Source organism: Pseudorasbora parva, chromosome 12 (genome assembly GCF_024679245.1).
Source record: "Pseudorasbora parva isolate DD20220531a chromosome 12, ASM2467924v1, whole genome shotgun sequence".
Classification (NCBI taxonomy): domain Eukaryota; kingdom Metazoa; phylum Chordata; class Actinopteri; order Cypriniformes; family Gobionidae; genus Pseudorasbora; species Pseudorasbora parva.
Genome location: NC_090183.1, coordinates 21,454,985 through 21,474,290, shown reverse-complemented (window position 1 = coordinate 21,474,290; position 19,306 = coordinate 21,454,985). Strand labels below are relative to the sequence as shown.

At 35.1% G+C, this 19,306-nt stretch overlaps 1 protein-coding gene across 7 annotated transcripts in view; it reads right to left on the bottom strand.

Moving 5' to 3' along the window:
• The window catches only part of rptor (regulatory associated protein of MTOR, complex 1), a 292,822-nt gene that overhangs the window by 63,191 nt on the left and 210,325 nt on the right, over window positions 1-19,306 (bottom strand). For all 7 annotated transcript variants that reach the window (XM_067459440.1, XM_067459442.1, XM_067459443.1 and 4 more), the window contains 5 exons: window positions 16,425-16,616; window positions 16,195-16,335; window positions 11,319-11,439; window positions 8,761-8,901; window positions 3,400-3,555 (listed from right to left, as the gene is read on the bottom strand). In XM_067459440.1, coding sequence (XP_067315541.1) covers window positions 3,400-3,555; window positions 8,761-8,901; window positions 11,319-11,439; window positions 16,195-16,335; window positions 16,425-16,616 — 751 coding nt within the window. The remainder of the gene's footprint in view (window positions 1-3,399; window positions 3,556-8,760; window positions 8,902-11,318; window positions 11,440-16,194; window positions 16,336-16,424; window positions 16,617-19,306) is intronic.

Sequence of the window (19,306 nt, the reverse complement as noted above, 5' to 3'; positions counted from 1 at the left end):
ACTGAACTGTACTATTTTAATATTCAGATGACACACCTAGCTAAAATTATTTTACGTTGTTATATATTCTGCAACTTCAAGTATAACACCTGATATAAAAGACACCCTGAATTCAGCAGTAACCGTGGTAACTGGAAGGTGCTTTGAACACTGGACTCTGCTGTGCTAGCACTCAATTTCCTGCTTTGCCTGGCTACTTATTTCTGTATGCAAAGCACACTCACTCATAGGGGTTGAGTAAGGACTTCATACTTGAAATGCATTAGTCACAGATTATATTAAAAAAAACAAAGTAGAGAAAAGGAGGATATATAAAGAAACGATTCAGGTTGACAAGAGGTCAGAGGAGAAAGATGAAATGAAGAGGTTTTGTAAGGTGCTGGTGTGGACACTGCAATGATGCAACTCAGATGAGTAAATGGTGAAGGAAATTAAAAAGGACGCATGTGTGGCTGATGACAGAAAAACCACCAATGAGCCACAAAAGATAGAAAAAGTGGGGTTGATGAAAAAAAAAGGTAATTATTGAGATAGTAAGAAGTGAAATGGATTTAAATATAATGGAATCAGATATGATGACAGCCTGAATGTGAAGATCAAAATGCTTTTAGAAGCAGAAAGTTGTGAAAATGTCCATAAATTGGGTATAACACTGATATGGAATGTGTACATTTTATGATTCACAGAATCATTTCAGTTAGGATGCTGCCACAGAAGGCAGTTGTCTATGTATGCAGTAGGCAGCTCACTGGGTTTTGGAACAAAGCCTCCATCTGGCCTCAAAATGACAAAACTAACAATATGAAACATCTGAACCTGAACCAAGGGGCTGACCAGGGCAAAACATAAATGTTAGATAATAAAGGGTTGAAGAAAGAAAGAGATTGTACAGGAGGTTGGACTGATAAGACTAAATTACTTCAATTTAGAGGATCTATATGTTGAAATAGCCCTAAAATAAATGAGCAAAATACTGTGGAGGAATGGAGAGTTTTCTGCTCTCTTGATTTACCGGTAACCATTTATCAGCTTTCTCCGCAGAGGCCATAAATGGTTTAAGATTAAAGAACAAGAAAGTCTGTATGTTGGGTTCTTAGCCTTCCTTCTAAATTCTCAGAGATGGGACAATTACTAAGCTTGTTCAGAACAGGAATCAGTTCAGATTAGTTCAGTACATGTGAGAACTGTAAAATTTCACAATTTTAATTTTAATTCAGTCATCAATTCATTTGTAACCTCTCACTGATGTTAGTTTTTTTTTTCTCCAATTAGACACCTGGGGCCGTATTCACAAACACTATATCTTAACATTAATGGCTCATTTGCACTCAGTAATACGGTTCAGTACAGTTCAGTATGCAATTTTTGCTGTTTCCATTGTCAGAAGTTTTGAATGGTAGCCTAATTTTGAACTGTGCCATACCACTTTTTTGGCACCCTTACGTTGGGTTACCTATAGCAAGGTGGAGCAAGACTCACAGCAAAATATTGATTGGTTGACAGAGAATCGTCACTTGCACTTTTTCAGCTCTGTCTTTCTTTGTAGCTTTTGTCAGTTATTTAATCAAAGAACAATCTTAGAACGAGATATCATGTTGCCATATTCAAATAAAGGTTTATGTCTGAAAGGGTCATGATGTCACTAAAAATACCCTGACTGTGAGGACAGACTAGGCAGATGAAATCCATGCATGGAGCATGGATGTCTAGGTCATAGAACCTGGCAAAGGTGAATGGCAAGGTGCCACAGATGGAGGCTGCACCTGGAAAAGGAGGTCCCTCCTCAGCAAGATTGGTTAATAACAACTGAACTATTCCTGGGAACCACAGCTGGTTCTCCCTGAAACGTTTGATGACTTGAGGGAGTACAGTTACCGGAGGGAAGGCATAATGGTACAGAGAGGGCCACTGCAAGCGTAACCCTGTTTGATAATTTCTAAAAGTTAATGACCACTTAGGGTGACTTGAAGCAGCAGAAAAACGTGTCCCCTTCGGCAGGAAGTGGCACATAATTTGTGATGTCTTCTGTACCATTGTAAAATGCTCCTTGAAAGCCGCCGGGTTAGGACCACTCTCGACTATGGCACACAGAAGCTTGGCTTGGTAGACTTGAATGACCGCCATAGTGTGAGGGGCGGAACCAGCCTGTTTATTTGCAGCATATGTTCTGGAACCATTCATTAAGGAGGATGCAGGCGGGCTCTTCTGGGGCGACCACTACACAGACCAACTCTTCTACAGCCGGGAGTGTGTGTGAGGTGGGATCGTTCTCTTTAAAAAAGGCAATAAGTGTGTGCAGCAGTGCAAGACTGGTTTCTGTGAGGGCAGCCTCAGTGTGGGCAGGGCACACTCGTGGCGCAATATTTTGAATCAAGTGTCAATTGAATTCGCTCTTTTAGATGTGAAATTTGCTCTGAGTAGTCGCTGGATGGCTGCAGGGGAGAAGTGCTGAATCAGCCACTGCTGTCAAAGTGCCATTAATCTGATGCTTGATGGTATGCAGAAGGCTTCTTTCTTGTCTTCGGTGTCAGTGAGATGACCCCGCCCATTTCGGCAGGCTGAAAAGCCATTTGTCTGGTGCACAGACCTGAACCAATCAGTCTTTAGTATTAGAACAGTTTTCTCCATAAGCGACAGAAAGAGAAACTGTATTTCTTCTTGCTGATTCAGACTCTGATTGTTGTTTGCATATTTAAACCATTGTGTCTCCCTTGTTCTTGGTCTGTGTTTTTCTTTTCTGGATCTATTTCCTGGTTTACTGCTTCTTCTACTTGTCAGGGGATTATTGTTTAATTTAATAAAAGCTGCATTTCCTGTGTTACAGCTATACAATTATATATATTTTTTGCATGGGTCTTTTTCTTTCTTTTCTTCAGTGTACTGTAAACAGCAAAAGTCAGAACAATAAAGACCCTCAAGAGGTCAAAAGTGCTGACTTAAAGTAAAAATTCTCAGTAACACTTTAGTATGGGGAACACATATTCACTATTAACTATGACCTTTGCCTCAATAAACTCCTAATTTACTGCTTACTAATAGTTAGTGAGGTAGTTTTTGTAGCATTTAAGTTTAGGTATTGGGTAGGATTAAGGGATGTAGAATAAGGTCATGCGGAATAAGGCATTAATATGTGCTTTATATGTACTAATAAACAGCCAAAATCCTAGTAATATGCATTCTAATAAGCAATAAGTTAATAGTTAATAACTGAACCTTAAAATAAAGTGTTACCAAATTCTCTTAGATTAAAATCTGAACTACAAAACCTGCTTCTCTTATGGCATTTGGTCTACTCAGGATCTGTCAATTAAAGAGGCATTTGGTCTACCCAGAGAGCCTTTTTCAAAGAAATCTGACAAAGGTTTAGTCTATGGTTGTTGCTGAAACAGGGAATCTCACCAATAAGAGAATTTAAGGAAGAGTATGAGCTGACTCTTCTCATCTTGTCGATGGTTTCAAAGGAGAGAAGGTATTCATCATTATCAGGGCTGCCTAAAGTACTGCTGGCACTGCTACTGGTGCTCAGGTTCCCTGGAGAAAATGCAGCTGGACCACCTAGAAGACACATATAAATGTAAGCATCGTTGGGAATATGGATGAGTGATATGATTATTAGATATATATTATATTATATTATAAAAATTATATTTTTAACAAGCTTATTTCCAGCAAAAAAAAACAACAACAAAAAAAAATATATATATAGATAGAGAGAGAGAGAGAGAGAGAGAGAGAGAGAGAGAGAGAGAGAGAGAGAGAGAGAGAGAGAGAGAGAGAGAGAGAGAGAGAGAGAGAGAGAGAGAGAGAGAGAGAGAGAGAGAGAGAGAGAGAGAGAGAGAGAGAGAGAGAGAGAGAGAGAGAGAGAGATTTTTTTTTTTTTTTGCTGGAAATAAGCTTGTTAAAAATTTGAATAGAGCAATTTCACAATTTTCGATACCACCATTTCAATACCACCACTAAGCTAGCTAATTTAAGTAACTAAGCAAGCCCTTTTGTTGAAGTGAACTTGAACAAGTTATATATAAAGTAATAGTGAAATATTATTAAAATATAAAATAACTGTTTTCTATCTGAATATATTTTAGAATATATTAAATCCTCTGATCACTACTCCAGTCTTCAGTGTCAAATGATTCTTCAGAAATCATTCTAATATGACGATTTGCTGCTCAAGAAACATGTATGATTATTATCAATGTTGAACGCACTGATTTATATATATATATATATATTTTCTTTTTTTTAAGTTTCTTTGATGAATAGAAAGTTCAAAAGAACATAATTTATCTGAAATAAAAAGCATATTAAAACGATTTCTGAAGAATCATGTGGCAATGAAGACTGAAGTAATGATATTCAGCTTTGAATCACTTAAATATCCCCCTAAAGGTAACACAGTTTATAATAACATTCAGTTGTAAGCCATTTATAAGTGGTTAGTTAATGATGAACTAATCATTTACAAAACATTCATAAATGATTGTCAAGTGATATGCTAACATTTTGTGTATGTTTTGTAAATTCCATTACAAGTCATTTACAAGTGATTAGTAAATGCTAAACTAATCATTTATGAAGGCATATTCATGTTTCATTAATGATTAGTTAACAATTTACTAACAACTTTTATGAATGATATGTTAATTATTGTATGCATGTTTTTGTAGATTCAGTTATACATTATTTACAAGTTATTAGATAATGATAAACTAATCATTTATAAATTATGAATATACATTCATAAATGATTAAGTAATATGCTAACGATTTACAAATCTGTCATAAGTTATCATAAAAAAACATCATAAAATAATCAAACAGATCCTTAGTAAATGGTTAAGTTACTATTTCATATATTATTAATCACTGAAATGTCAGCATACCATTATCTCAATAAATTGTTAATAATGAACAAATGATGATCAAACCATTAGTAAATTATGAGTATATAAAACAGGTACTTCTAAAAAAAAATAGCATATTGTGATAAAGTTCATTATTTTCCATAATGTAATGATAAAAATTAAACTTTCATATATTTTAGATTCATTGCACACCAACTGAAATATTTCAGGTCTTTTATTTTTTTAATACTGATGATTTTTAGCCTGACAAGCCAGACCCACATCAAGATGTTTGGTCTGGAAACTCACCATTGACAGGGCTCAATCCGAGGGGCGGGATAAACGGTTGTCTTTCAAACTCCCTCTGCACGCGATAGGATAGCACTACACCAACCGGAGCAACGACGGTGAAGGGGAGCTCGCTGACTGATTAAACATTCACCGTATCCGGTCGGCTAAACTCCGAACACATCTTCCCTTTTTAAGATTGACTTCAGTGCCGCTCTTTGTTCTTTTCTCAGAGGAAAGCTTAACTCAAAGTCTTCCGGAGGCGCGGGCAAAGCTGATTCGAAAGACCGTCGCCGTTCGCCAGTTTCTGTGTTACTAGAAGCACGCAAACGCAACTCGGCCGTCATTGTGGCCCCGCCCGTCGACTCTATACACGATGTGATTGGGTCGTCCAGATTCTGAGGAATAGCTCAGATAGGAATTGAGAGTTGCTAGACCACACTTGCGGGCAAATTAAATTTGCTGCCGCTAGGGTGCGTCTAGATTTCTAGGCTAGATGATTTTGGCATACAGCTCATGAAAACCTAAAATTCCCATTTAAAAAAATAGCATATTTCATCCAAACAATAAAATAATGTGTGTTTTTAATACAAAAAACGTCAACCTTCAAATAATTATGTTCAGTTATGCACTCAATACTTGGTTAGGAATCCTTTTGCAGAAATGACTGCTTCAATGCGGCGTGGCATGGAGGCAATCAGCCTGTGGCACTCCTGAGGTGTTATGGAGGCCCAGGATGCTTCGATAGCGGCCTTAAACTCATCCAGAGTGTTGGGTCTTGCGTCTCTCTACTTTCTCTACTCAATATCCCACAGATTCTCTATGGGGTTCAGGTCAGGAGAGTTGGCAGGCACATTAAGCACAGTAATACCATGGTAAGTAAACCATTTACCAGTGGTTTTTGGCACTGTGAGCAGATGCCAGGTTGTGCTGAAAAACTAAATCTTCATCTCCATAAAGCTTTTCAGCAGATGGAAGCATGAAGTGCTCCAAAATCTCCTGATAGCTAGCTGCATTGACCCTGCCCTTGATAAAACACAGTGGACCAACACCAGAAGCTGACATGGCACCCCATACCATCACTGACTGTGGGTACTTGACACTGGACTTCAGGCATTTTGGCATTTCCTTCTCCCCAGTCTTCCTCCAGACTCTGGCACCTTGATTTCTGAATGACATGCAAAATTTGCTTTCATCCGAAAAAAGTACTTTGGACCACTGAGCAACAGTCCAGTGCTGCTTCTCTGTAGCCCAGGTCAGGCGGTTCTGCCACTGTTTCTGGTTCAAAAGTGGCTTGACCTGGGGAATGCGGAACCTGTAGCCCATTTCCTGCACACGCCTGTGTACGGTGGCTCTGGATGTTTCTACTCCAGACTCAGTTCACTGCTTCTGCAGGTCCCTTCGGTCCTTCTCCACAATCTTCCTCAGGGTCCGGTCACCTCTTCTCGTTGTGCAGCGTTTTTTTGCCACACTTTTTCCTTCCCACAGACTTCCCACTGAGGTGCCTTGACACAGCACTCTGAGAAAAGCCCATTCATTCAGAAATTTCTTTCTGTGTCTTACCCTCTCGCTTGAGGGTGTCCATGATGGCCTTCTGGAGAGGGTCAGGTCGGCAGTCTTACCCATGATTGCGGTTTTGAGTAATGAACCAGACTGGAGTTTTTAAAAGCCTCAGGAATCTTTTGCAGGTGTTTAGAGTTAACTAGTTGATTCAGATGATTAGTTTAATAGCTTGTTTTGAGAACATTTTCATGATATGCTAATTTTTTGAGACTTCATTTGTTCTTTTGACTTAATTTTTTTTTAGATTTTTGGGTTTTCATGAGCTGTATGCCAAAATCATCAGTATTAAAACAATAAAAGACCTGAAATATTTCAGTTGGTGTGCAATGAATCTAAAATATATGAAAGTTTAATTTTTATCATTACATTATGGAAAATAATGAACTTTATCACAATATGCTAATTTTTTGAGAAGGACCTGTATATTGATGCATATCCCAGTGCGTCGGATCAGGACGCATTTAATTCTTTGCATTTGTAAAAGTAGACATGATTTTATAAATATTTATAGGTTACCTTTATATTTTGGAGCAACTAACCCAACTCCTACCCTAAACCTACCCACTTCTCAACAATATAAAACACAAAACAGGAGTTAAATGCTTACAGTTAACTTAGATTAATTACCTATTTAAATTTCTATTGCAACAGGTGAGGAATAGCAGAATTAAATTTTCACATGTGCATTTGTTGTAGCAATCAGGGGATGCATTTTTAACGGGTGAGAAAGATCTACAAATGATGTGTAAAACATTTACAAGTGATGAATCGTCTACACTTTAGATTAAGAGATGCAGAAAGCGCTGTAAATACCTTGTATACATGTACAGATAATTTGTAATGGTGATAAAAGCTTTGTAAAATCATCTATAACACGTGTTGAACACTTTGTAGTGTGTACTTTAAAGGGTTACTTCAGCAATTAGCATTTGGCTTTGTATCAGTAGAAACCCTGGAGTATATACCCTGGAGTATAAACTACATTACTACAAAAAACTACAAAACTACATTACATGTACAAAAGTTTATCATTATCTAATAACTTGTAAATAATTTAGGTAACACTTTAGTATGGGAAACACATATTCACTATTAACTACGCCTTTTACCTCAATAAACTCCTAATTTACTGCTTATTAATAGTTAGTAAGGTAGTTTTTGTAGCATTTAAGTTTAGGTATTGGGCATGATTAAGGGATATAGAATAAGGTCATGCAGAATAAGGCATAAATATGTGTTCTATAAATATAAGTTCTAATAAACAGCCAATATCCTAGTAATATGCATGCTAATAAGAAACTAGTTAATAGTTAATAACTGAACCTTAAAATAAAGTGTTACCATAATTTATAACTGTATCTAGAAAACATACAAAAAGTAACAATTTATTAAAATTTATGAAATGCATAGTTATGTTTTGTACCTTATTAATTCATCATTAATTAATAAATTGTAAATTACTTATAACTAAATCTACTATCTATCTATCTATCTATCTATCTATCTATCTATCTATCTATCTATCTATCTATCTATCTATCTATCTATCTATCTATCTATCTATCTATCTATCTATCTATCTATCTATCTATCTATCTATCTATCTATCTATCTATCTATCTATCTATCTATCTATCTATCTATCTATCTATATATATATATATATGTAAAATAATTAACATATCACTCATTAATCATTTATGAACGCATAGTCATGTTTCATAAATGATTAGATAAGCATTTACTAATCACTTGTAAATTACTTGTAACGGATTTACAAAACACAAAATGTTAGCATATCACTTGATAATCATTTATGAATGTTTTGTAAATGATTAGTTCATCATTAAATAACCACTTATAAATGACTTGAACGTTATATGCCAATAAACTGAACGTTATTATAAAGTGTTACCAAAATGGAACAAAAATACTGTTTTTGCTGTATTTTGGATCAAATAAATGCATTATTGGTGAGCAGAAGAGACTTCTTTAAAAATATATATTTTTAAATCGTACTGTTCTTAAACTTAGGCTTACTGATATAGAGTGAGGTTTGACTCACCCTCCTCGTTGAGGTTGAGGTTCTGAAGGCTTTTATTGAGGGTTCGAGAGGTGGTGGCAGCTCTGAGGTTTGTGTAGGAGTTTACAGATCGTAAACGAGGGATGGCGGGACTGTCCCTACCTGGGGTAACGTTTCCTGTCTCTACATAAACCAAAAAAAGTCAAAGGTCAGCAGCAGCTGGACATAACAGATAAATAACTTAAAGGAATAGTTCACCAAAAAACGATTCACCCTCATGTCATTCCAAACCCGTAGGACCTTCATTTATTAAGATATGAATTAAGATATGCTTGATGAAATCAGAGAGCTCTCAGGCCCCTCTATAGACCACCAATTAACTAACACTTTCAATGTCCAGAAAGTTAGTAAATTATTGTAAAAATAGTCTAAAAACAAACAAAAAATAATGACTTTATTCAATAATTTGGTTCTAGCCTGTGCCAGTCTTCTATGTTGTTTACACTGTAAATAGTGCAGCTTCCACGCATGTGCCGTGGTGCTCATGTGAACAGTGTTGGCTTCTTTAGATCGCAAGAGTGGAAACTGCATAGGAAACTGGCACAGGCTAGAATTAAATTATCGAATAAAGCCGTTATTTTTGTGCACAAAAAATATTATCGTAGCTTTATAAAATTGAGGTTAAACCACTGTAGTCACATGAACTATTTTAGCAATGTTTTTACTAGCTTTCTGGACATTGAAAGTGTTAATTAAATAGCTGTCTATGGAGGGGCCTGAAAGCTCTCGATATATCTTATTTACCTGTTCCGAAGATGAACTAAGGTCTTGAATGACATGAGGGTGAGTAATTAATAACAGAATTTTTCATTTTTTGGTTAGCAATCCCTTTAAGTATATGGAAGCATATGTGTAGCAATATTCAATTTGCAATGCAATATGTAAAATGGCAATGCATTTCAGTATTTGAATGTACATTTTCCACACCATGTGTGCAACATTTGGAGCAAAATGATAATTCAAATTTAATAATATAATTTACATTTCCAACACCAGTTTTAACATCTAATTTCAACATATATTTTATATATATATTATATTATGCTTTATAAGTTGCAAAATTAAAATAAAATGTTTTAGATGATTTGATGCATTTAATATGTTCAAGCTAAAAAAAAATGCAAAAATATCATTTAAATGTTTTTTTTTTTTTTTTTTTTTTTTACAAAAAATTTGCATTTACACAGTTAAGATTCCTATGATTGCATTTTCATTAAATGTACCGCACTGAATATTGCAAAATTTAATGTGGAATTGAAAATGTAATCCAAGCCGATCAAGTCTCCGCCCCGCCCTGTCAATCACCGCATCAACGCCGGGCCAAGTGTTCTAAAAACATGGCGACAGCAGAGCTTTAAGACCGAGGCATTAACTGCCAGATAAAGTAGAGCAAGAACACAGAAATGATCACATGCCTCTGTCAGTGACTGTTCTTTTAGACCAGTACGTTATTAGAACCATATATTTATGTTAGAAAGTCTCAGAGAGAACGTGCCTGATGCTCATGAACCTTAACACGTGCATGGTCGCGATTCTACTGAAGTGAGCGGTGGTTTACAACATGTTATTTCTAATTGTTGTTTTATTCATCAATTAGATTAATAAAATGACATGTTCTCCATATAATAATAATAATAATAATAATAATAATAATAATAATAATAATAATAATAATAATAATAATAATAATAATAATAATAGAATTGTTCCCCAAAATAACAAAAGTTATGTCTAAATCCATCTTTCACATCTAAGTATTTGGTGTGATGTGAACAGGTGCTGGTGGTGTGATGATATATTTTCTTGGCACACTTTGGGCCTCTTACACCATTTGAGCATCATTTAAATGCCACAGTCTAGTACTGTTGGTGGCCATGTCCATCCCTTTATGACCTTGGATGTTAACTTCCCCCACCCACAACATCCGATTTTTGTCCCGCTCCCCGCATAAACGTAGTAAGTATTAAGTATCTTAACTGTGAGGGTAAATGCAATTAAGAAAAACAACATTTAAACAATTTTTGCGTAAACATGTTAAACACACTAATTATTTATGTAACACATTTCATTTTAATTTTGCAACGTATAAAGTATTAAAATATTTAAATGATAACTAGAGTAGGAAATGGCAAATATAAATTATATTATTACATTTGAATTATCATTTTGCTCCAAATGTTGCACACATGGTATGGAAAATGTAAATTTAAATACTGAAATGCATTGCCGTTTTACATTTGCAAATTGCATATTGCTACACATATGCTTCCAAATAAGTATGTCCATTTTCTATATATATATATATGAAATACCTACCCAACCAATTATAGTTCGAAAAATGCACACTTGAATGAACAAGTAACAATATCAACCACAAATTATGTCTCAATATAGTATCTCTTAATTTGAAATGTGGCATATATTTAGTATATTGGGCAGTATACATTAAGCAGTGTGTTAATACTCTGTTCTTAAAATTTAATTCTATAAATAATTTAGAAAATGTTATTGTCTATCTAAAACAGTTTATAAATAATTACCTGTGGAATTGGCAGGTGAAGGTACAGCATAGTTCTTCTCTTCCTCCATGAACTGCAAAGCCACAGTACAGAAATTGCTCTCATACTGCACCACCAGGTGACTAAGAGCAACAACCAGCTCCTAAACATGACAAAATACAGGTAAACAAAAAGCTACTGAAAGTAAACAGGCCATCATAAACAAGTCACTATAGGTCAGCATTAGCCAATACAGATAACCAAGAGTCAATACAGAGCAACATGGGCCAGTTAAGTAAGCGTCACTGGATGTAAAAAAGGTCACTACAGGTTTAATATTTACTTCAACTGCTCAGTGCTCTGATGAAAAATAAATGTAGCTAAGTTGAATACTTCACTTTTAGTCAACTCAAGTAAGAGTAAAAGTACCACAATTCACAACCACAGGACAGTTGAAAATTGTAAATGTACTCTCAAAGTACTGCAACGAAAGTAATTGCAACTAGTTACTTTCCACCTCTGAATCAAGGATCTAAAAATAACATCACCTTCCAAAGGATCCCAATACTGGTTTATTTAACCTAATCCTAATTTATCCTAGATCCTAATGCTGGTTAATGTCTCAGAAGAGCATTATTTGTTTGTTTGGTACATTTCACTGCAAATTCTTTGGAAAATCAGTCGCAATTATGTCACAGGCTTTGCCAACAAACTTTTGTAAGATATGGATATAATAATAATAATAATAATAATAATAATAATAATAATAATAATAATAGAATTGTTCTAAAAAAAAAAAAAAAAAAGTTGTGTCTAAATCCATCTTTCACATCTAAGTATTTGGTGTGATGTGAACAGGTGCTGGTGGTGTGATGATATTTTCTTGGCACACTTTGGGCCTCTTACACCATTTGAGCATCATTTAAATGCCACAGTCTAGTACTGTTGGTGGCCATGTCCATCCCTTTATGACCTTGGATTTTAACTTTCCCCACCCACAACATCCGATTTTTGTCCCGCTCCCCGCATAAACGTAGTAAGTATTAAGTATCTTAACTGTGAGGGTAAATGCAATTAAGTAAAATAACATTTAAATGATAATTTTGCTACAATTTTTGCTTAAACATGTTAAACACACTAATTATTTCTGTAACACATTTCATTTTAATTTTGCAACGTATAAAGTATTAAAATATATGTTTAAATGATAACTAGAGAAGGAAATGGCAAATATAAATTATATTATTACATTTGAATTATCATTTTGCTCCAAATGTTGCACACATGGTATGGAAAATGTAAATTTAAATACTGATATGCATTGCCATTTTACATTTGCAAATTGTCCCCAGGAAACATAAAACATGCATTTCATGAACCCTTTAAGGTGATGACCATTATAAATGTGCAAAGAAAACAACATCCTGTGGCAAACATCCTCATGAAGTTATTTAAGAGGACTTTCAGGGTACACGTTTAAGGGTTCCATTATGCTTTTATAAATGTTTAACTTTTTGTTTTACTATGTAATGTTGCTGTTTGAGCATGAAAACAAGTCTGCAAAGTTTCAAAGCACAAAGTCAACTCCAAAGGCAGTCATTCTCTAATTATTTAGTAATATGGGTTAATTTAGTATCAATTCATATGTAGTATATAGCTTACTGTACATAATAAGGAAAAAATAGTTTGTCTTAGCACTATTTTAAATGTTTCATGGGTCAAATTAAATGTGCACGCATTCATTAATATTTACTTGTGTGTGCTTATTTATATAAGTATCATTATTCATTAAAAATATTAGGATACTAAGTCCTAATATGATGCATAAGTTATTAACGTTTTAAAATTTCACATTTAAAGAAATCTAGTGTTTGATCATATCTAAATATTTATTCAAATGGAAGACTGTTTTTGAGCAACTAGATTAGATACATGAATATATATTAAAGAGCCATAAGCCAAGGCACCTACTGGGTAATGACATTACAAATTTACATTATTATTTTATAAGCAACAAAATAACCAATTTACCTCTTTGAATTGGAATTCTCTATTTTAACCCTAATTACTACACAAGAAATATATTTTAAGTGGTCCTTAATTGACAATAATTATTGCACAAATAGTATTTTAGTAGCCTTCCAAAAGATCTCTTCAAAATATTCAATAAACATTATTAAACTAAAATATAGAACACTTATTTAATTGAAAAATAGTTACGGTGTATGGTCACATTTGACCATCAATGAGTATGTGTGACCAATTAGTAAGGAATACCTGAGGGATAAATACATGAATAAAATTAATGTTAACACTGTTGCATCTTTATCACTCTCCATAATAAAACGATCCTATGAATACGGCTGACTTAATCATCAATGCACAAGCTGTACTGTTTAACAAGACGTGCTGCAAATATCTGTATAGTGTAAACTGTTGTGTATCTGCTTAAGCCATTCAAATGCATTGACACCGCGCTAAAAGTGCGCTCCATGAGCCACGTGACCACTGGTAGACGAGAGCATGTTGCAACTCGCTTTTCAACGGCTCTGGCTTTAACATTAGCGCCAAAACGCTATTTATTGTTTGAATTTCCCATTAAAACGTAATAATAATAACAAAAAAAGCTATAGGCCTAGCTTTGTTTAATATAAAAAGCAGGTTTGGCAATTTGGCGTGAGATTAAGTTGGGCAGCGTGAGAGCGTGACACCGATCCTGAAAGCGTGTGTGTCACGCCAAATGCGTGAGTTGGCAACCCTGCATTGTTTCTGAACTCCCTGAAATGTCTCGAATTAGTCAGTTTTCTTCCAGGAACATCACAATATCCCTCATTTAATTAATTCCTGCCTATGTCATGTACACAAAATAAAGGGAGTAAGGCCTGGTTGAGCTGTGTTACTATTGTCTCCATGTCCAAGAGATGTTGTGTTGTATTGCTAATGCTGTTCATCTATTTCAGCTCAACACTGAAACACAATTCCTCAAAAGCAGATTGAAAAGCTGGCCCAAAATACCTTTTAGTGTAAACAGGTCCTAGACAATATAAAAAAGAGCCCCCAGACGGTTTGGATTGCCTACAAATTACAAAACCTTCATTGCAATCATGCTAAGCTTCAGCATTCTCCCAGGTCTGTGTGCTCTGTCAACTTCTGTTAATTTTGCTTATTCTAGATTGTGATGCCAAGAACAGATGCAATTACATTGTCAAGTTTGCAGATAACACAACCGTTGTAAGCTTAATTGACAGAAATTATGGATCAGCGCACAAGACGGAGGTGTAGTGGCTGGAGGCCTGATGGAAACTCAAATTTCAACAGTAGAGATTGTGACAAGTTCCTAGGGGTGAATGATATGACAAAAATGTAATTTTCACAAAAATAGGGGGCGGGGGTGGGGGGACTCCACAAGAGCTTCTTCCCACAAGGTGTGAGACGATGTGAGGCTGGACAGGGTTTAAAAAATAAATCATTACTCACCATCTGCTTTGTTGATGATTTCATTAGCTAGCATGTCACTTTCTCAAGGATTGCTTAACAACTTGACTGTTGCTAAAACTGAATCAATTTCCAAAAACCTATCTATTCTCAACACAATCATGGCACTCAGGAATCCTTGTCATATTGATGTCATACTGTCATCACACCAATATTGTTGTATTAGTGTTGTAATGTGTCCAACAATGTCCTATGCGTACTGTGTCTGTATTGTGTCTGACACTGTCTGTATTGTCAAGTCGAATCACCTTTATTTATATAGAACTTTATACAATAAAGGTTGTGTCTTATAGCTTGCCCAGCATTACTATTACAGCATTATTTAATACCATCTATACTGTTCTGTGTTCTGCAGCGCCCTATGTGGTAACTGTGGTTACAATTTTAAAATCCAAAATAGTTCTTTAGGATCTGTAAGAGAAATGCAATTTTCTTCTCATGTCATGTAAACACATGGCTGAAAATAAATTACAATGGCAAGGAATGTTGAAATCAGAGTGGCCCGGTGGCTAGAGGATAAATTTATAAAACATACATCATATTAATGATATTTTATTATGACCACATTAATTGTATACATAATAAAAGGTAATAAAGGCTATTATAAATAGCCTATAAAGGAGTTGTATCATAGGCTACCAATAGGGCTAAAGGCACACCCTTACAAAAATGAGCTATTTAATCATGTCAAAGTTCATACTTGAGCAAAAAATCTCTTTAGCAAAGTTTGCACCAGCCTATTTTCTGTTTATTTTGAAAATTAATTACTGTTCAATAAATATTGCAATACGTTTAATATAAAAACTTTTTAAAATACAGAAACACATATTTTAAGTAAAGAATCTGAAAGCACTAAACGAGATCTGATAATACTTTAATAAAGTTTTACAGTAGTAACAACTAAATATATTTGTATTATATTATTATAATAATTTTTTATTATAAATATGATGATTATCTCTAAGGTGGACACCCAACTTAATATATGATATTTACCATCTTAATCTAAGCATGTCATGCCAACAAATGTTAAAGTCAGTCTGCTGTTTATTATTATGTTAAATATGCCTTTTACCCTATAATCCACTTTTACATATTCTTGTGTTATTGAAAAACTGTTGCTTTATTTACTGTGAACAAAACTGAAAATCATAAGACATTTGTCTCAAGATATATTCAATAATTTTAGTGATTCTCATTTGCTTCTTAAATCTACAACATAAAAAAATAAATAAAAAAAAACAACAACGAACAAACGAATGGAAGCAGAATGTATTACTGTCAATCACTCTGAGATATTCATGATTCACAACAAGCCTCAGTTCTTAAATGCACAGTTCTTAGCATTAGAACAGACTTATGAAAACTATAATAAAGCAGATTCTGATGAAAAATGCCCATAACAAAATTCCAAAAAACTTGCCTTCCTCACGATGGGACTGCCATCATTAATGAGTTGTGCTAGCATCATAGCAACATTATGATCAATGGTGGTAGAATGATCTGTTCTCTCAGCAGAATTCCCCACAAACGTACCCAATGCAAACACAGCTGCACATCGCACCTGCCAATGAGACAACAGAAAACATGAATGAATCACACATAATAGTTCTATTATAGTAGAAAAATATTAGACTGGCCAAGTTTTAGAACCTCTGGTATGGGATCAGACAGGAGACTGTAGAGCTTCTCATGGGCACTATCTCTAACTCCACACCAGCGAGCAGAATCAAAGTTCTGCCAGATTCTGCCCAGACAGATTGCCACCCACTGCCTCAGGAGAGGGTGAGGGTCGTTAAGCTGCTCCAGACAGATCGCAATCAGATTACCCTGCAGACATGCCTCCTGATGGACAGAGAGGTCAATGAATCATCAAGTAAAAACTAAAGAAAAAATATGAATTTGTATTATATTAATATTGTAATAAATAAATAAAAATATATATTGTACTGTATAATTCTGATTATACAGTTGTGGTCAAAATTGTTGGTACCCCTGGTAAATATGATCAAATATGGCTGTAAAAAAATAAATCTGCATTGTTTATCCTTTTGATCTTTTATTAAAAAATTCACAAAAATCTAACCCTTTCATTAAAGTAAAATAATTGTAAATGAGGGGTAAATCACATTATGAAATTAATGCTTTTCTCCAAAACACGTTGGCCACAATTGTTGGTACCCTTTTATTAAATACTTTTTGCAACCTCCTTTTCCAAAGATAACTGCCCAAGATAACTGCTCCCAAGAGTCTTCTTCTATAATGCCTGATGAGTTTGGAAAACAGTGAATAGAGATCAGAGACCATTCCTCCATACAGAACCTCTCCAGATCCTTCAGATTCCCAGCTCCATGCTGGCGCTTCTTCTCTTCAGTTCAGCCACACATCTTCTATAGGGTTCAGGTCAGGAAACTGGGATGGTCATGGCAGAAGCTTCCTTTTGTGCTCAGTGACACATTTTTGTGTTGATTTTGATGTTTGTTTTGGATTGTTGTCCTGATGGGAGATCCAACCACGGCCCATTCTAAGATTTCTAGCAGAATCCATCAGGTTTAGATTTTTTTATCTTTTGGTATTTGCTAAAATCCATGATACAATGTATCTGAACAAGATGTCCAGGACCTCCAGGAAAAAAATAGGCCCACAGCATTAAAGATCCAGTGGTATTTTTAGCCATGGACATGAGCTACTTTTTATTCCTGTTTGCACCAAACACCTCTGGTAATAATAATAATAATAAACTTTATTTTATATAGCGCCTTTAAATGTTACATCTCAAAGCACTTTACATAGAAATACACATAACATTACAGGCATTAAAAAATAAAAAGACAGCAACAAAGTAGACAAATAAATCACATAAAAGCTATCCTAAAATAATATGTTTTGAGTGATGATTTAAAAACACTAAGGGATTCTGCATTCCTAATCTCAGAGGGCAGGGAATTCCACAACTTAGGAGCCAAAGTAGAAAAAGCCCGATCACCCATAGTTTTCAACCGTGCTGTTTGGACAGTTAAAAGACCAGCTTCAGAGGAGCGTAAAGCACGTGTTGGTGTATAGAGAGTTAAAAGCTCACACAAATAATGAGGGGCCAAATTATTCAAGGCCTTATACGTGAGCATTAAAATTTTAAAATCAATACGAAAACTAACAGGAAGCCAGTGCAATTTTTGCAGGATTGGAGTAATGTGCTCCCTTGCACTGGTCCTAGTTAGAATTCTAGCAGCTGAATTTTGTACCAACTGTAATTTATTCAGTGTAGCTTTAGAAACTCCAGCCAGCAATGCGTTACAATAATCAATGCGTGAAAAAACAAAAGTGTTGATTAACTTTTCTGCCACAGAGAAGGTCAACATGGGACGTAATTTTGCAATGTTTTTTAGATGAAAAAATGATGTTTTGACTGTGTTACGAACCTGATGGTCAAATGTTAAGTTGGCATCAAATATCACCCCCAGATTTTTCAGTTTAGTTTGAAATTGTAAAGCAGAGCCATCCACACTTAAGGTTATGGACTCTGCTTTACGCAACTGATGAGGTGAACCAATTAACATTACTTCAGTTTTGTCACTGTTTAGACAGAGAAAATTTTCAGACATCCATTGTCTAATCTCAGTAAAACATTGAGAAAGAAAAGACACAGGCATATTGACATCAGGTTTTGAATGTATATAAATCTGAGTGTCATCGGCATAAAAGTGAAAGTTAAGACCAAGAGTTCGTAAAAGTTGGCCAAGTGGAAAGATGTAAATATTAAAAAGTAAAGGGCCCAAAACTGATCCCTGGGGAACACCAGAGTGCACTACACCGACCTCAGACCTGCAATCACCCATCACAACAAACTGCCTGCGATCAGAAAGGTAGGACCTAAACCACTGTAATGCAGTTTCAGAAACTCCAAAGACGGTCTGTAGACGGGTGATTAAAATGGAATGATCTATAGTGTCAAAAGCGGCACTAAGATCAAGAAGAATCAGTAAAGACAGACGACCAGAATCAGAAGCCATTAACAAGTCATTAGTGACCTTAACTAACGCTGTTTCAGTACTGTGGAGTTTGCGGAATCCAGACTGTAGTGGCTCAAAAAGGTCATTGGAGGAAAGATGAGAAAGCAGTTGAGAAGCCACAGTTTGTTCTAAAATTTTGGCGAGGAATGGAAGATTTGATATGGGACGAAAATTATTCAGATTATCAGAATCCATGTTGTTTGTTTTTGGTATAGGGGTGACAGCAGCAGTTTTAAGTGCTGTTGGCACGACACCAGTACACAGAGAGTTATTAATGATTCTCAAAACAACAGGAGAGAGGGAATCAAAACATGATTTAAAAAGACAAGATGGTATAGGATCAACTCTGGAAGTTGAGGCTTTCAGTTTTGAAACCAAAGTAGAAAGAGACTGGGAGTCGTGAATAACAAAGTTAGAGAGAGAAATACCAGAAAATGCAGACATTTTTAAGGAGGAGGCAGCAGAAGTATTAGTGGAAACAATGTGGTTACGTATATTATCAATTTTAGTGCTAAAAAACTCCAA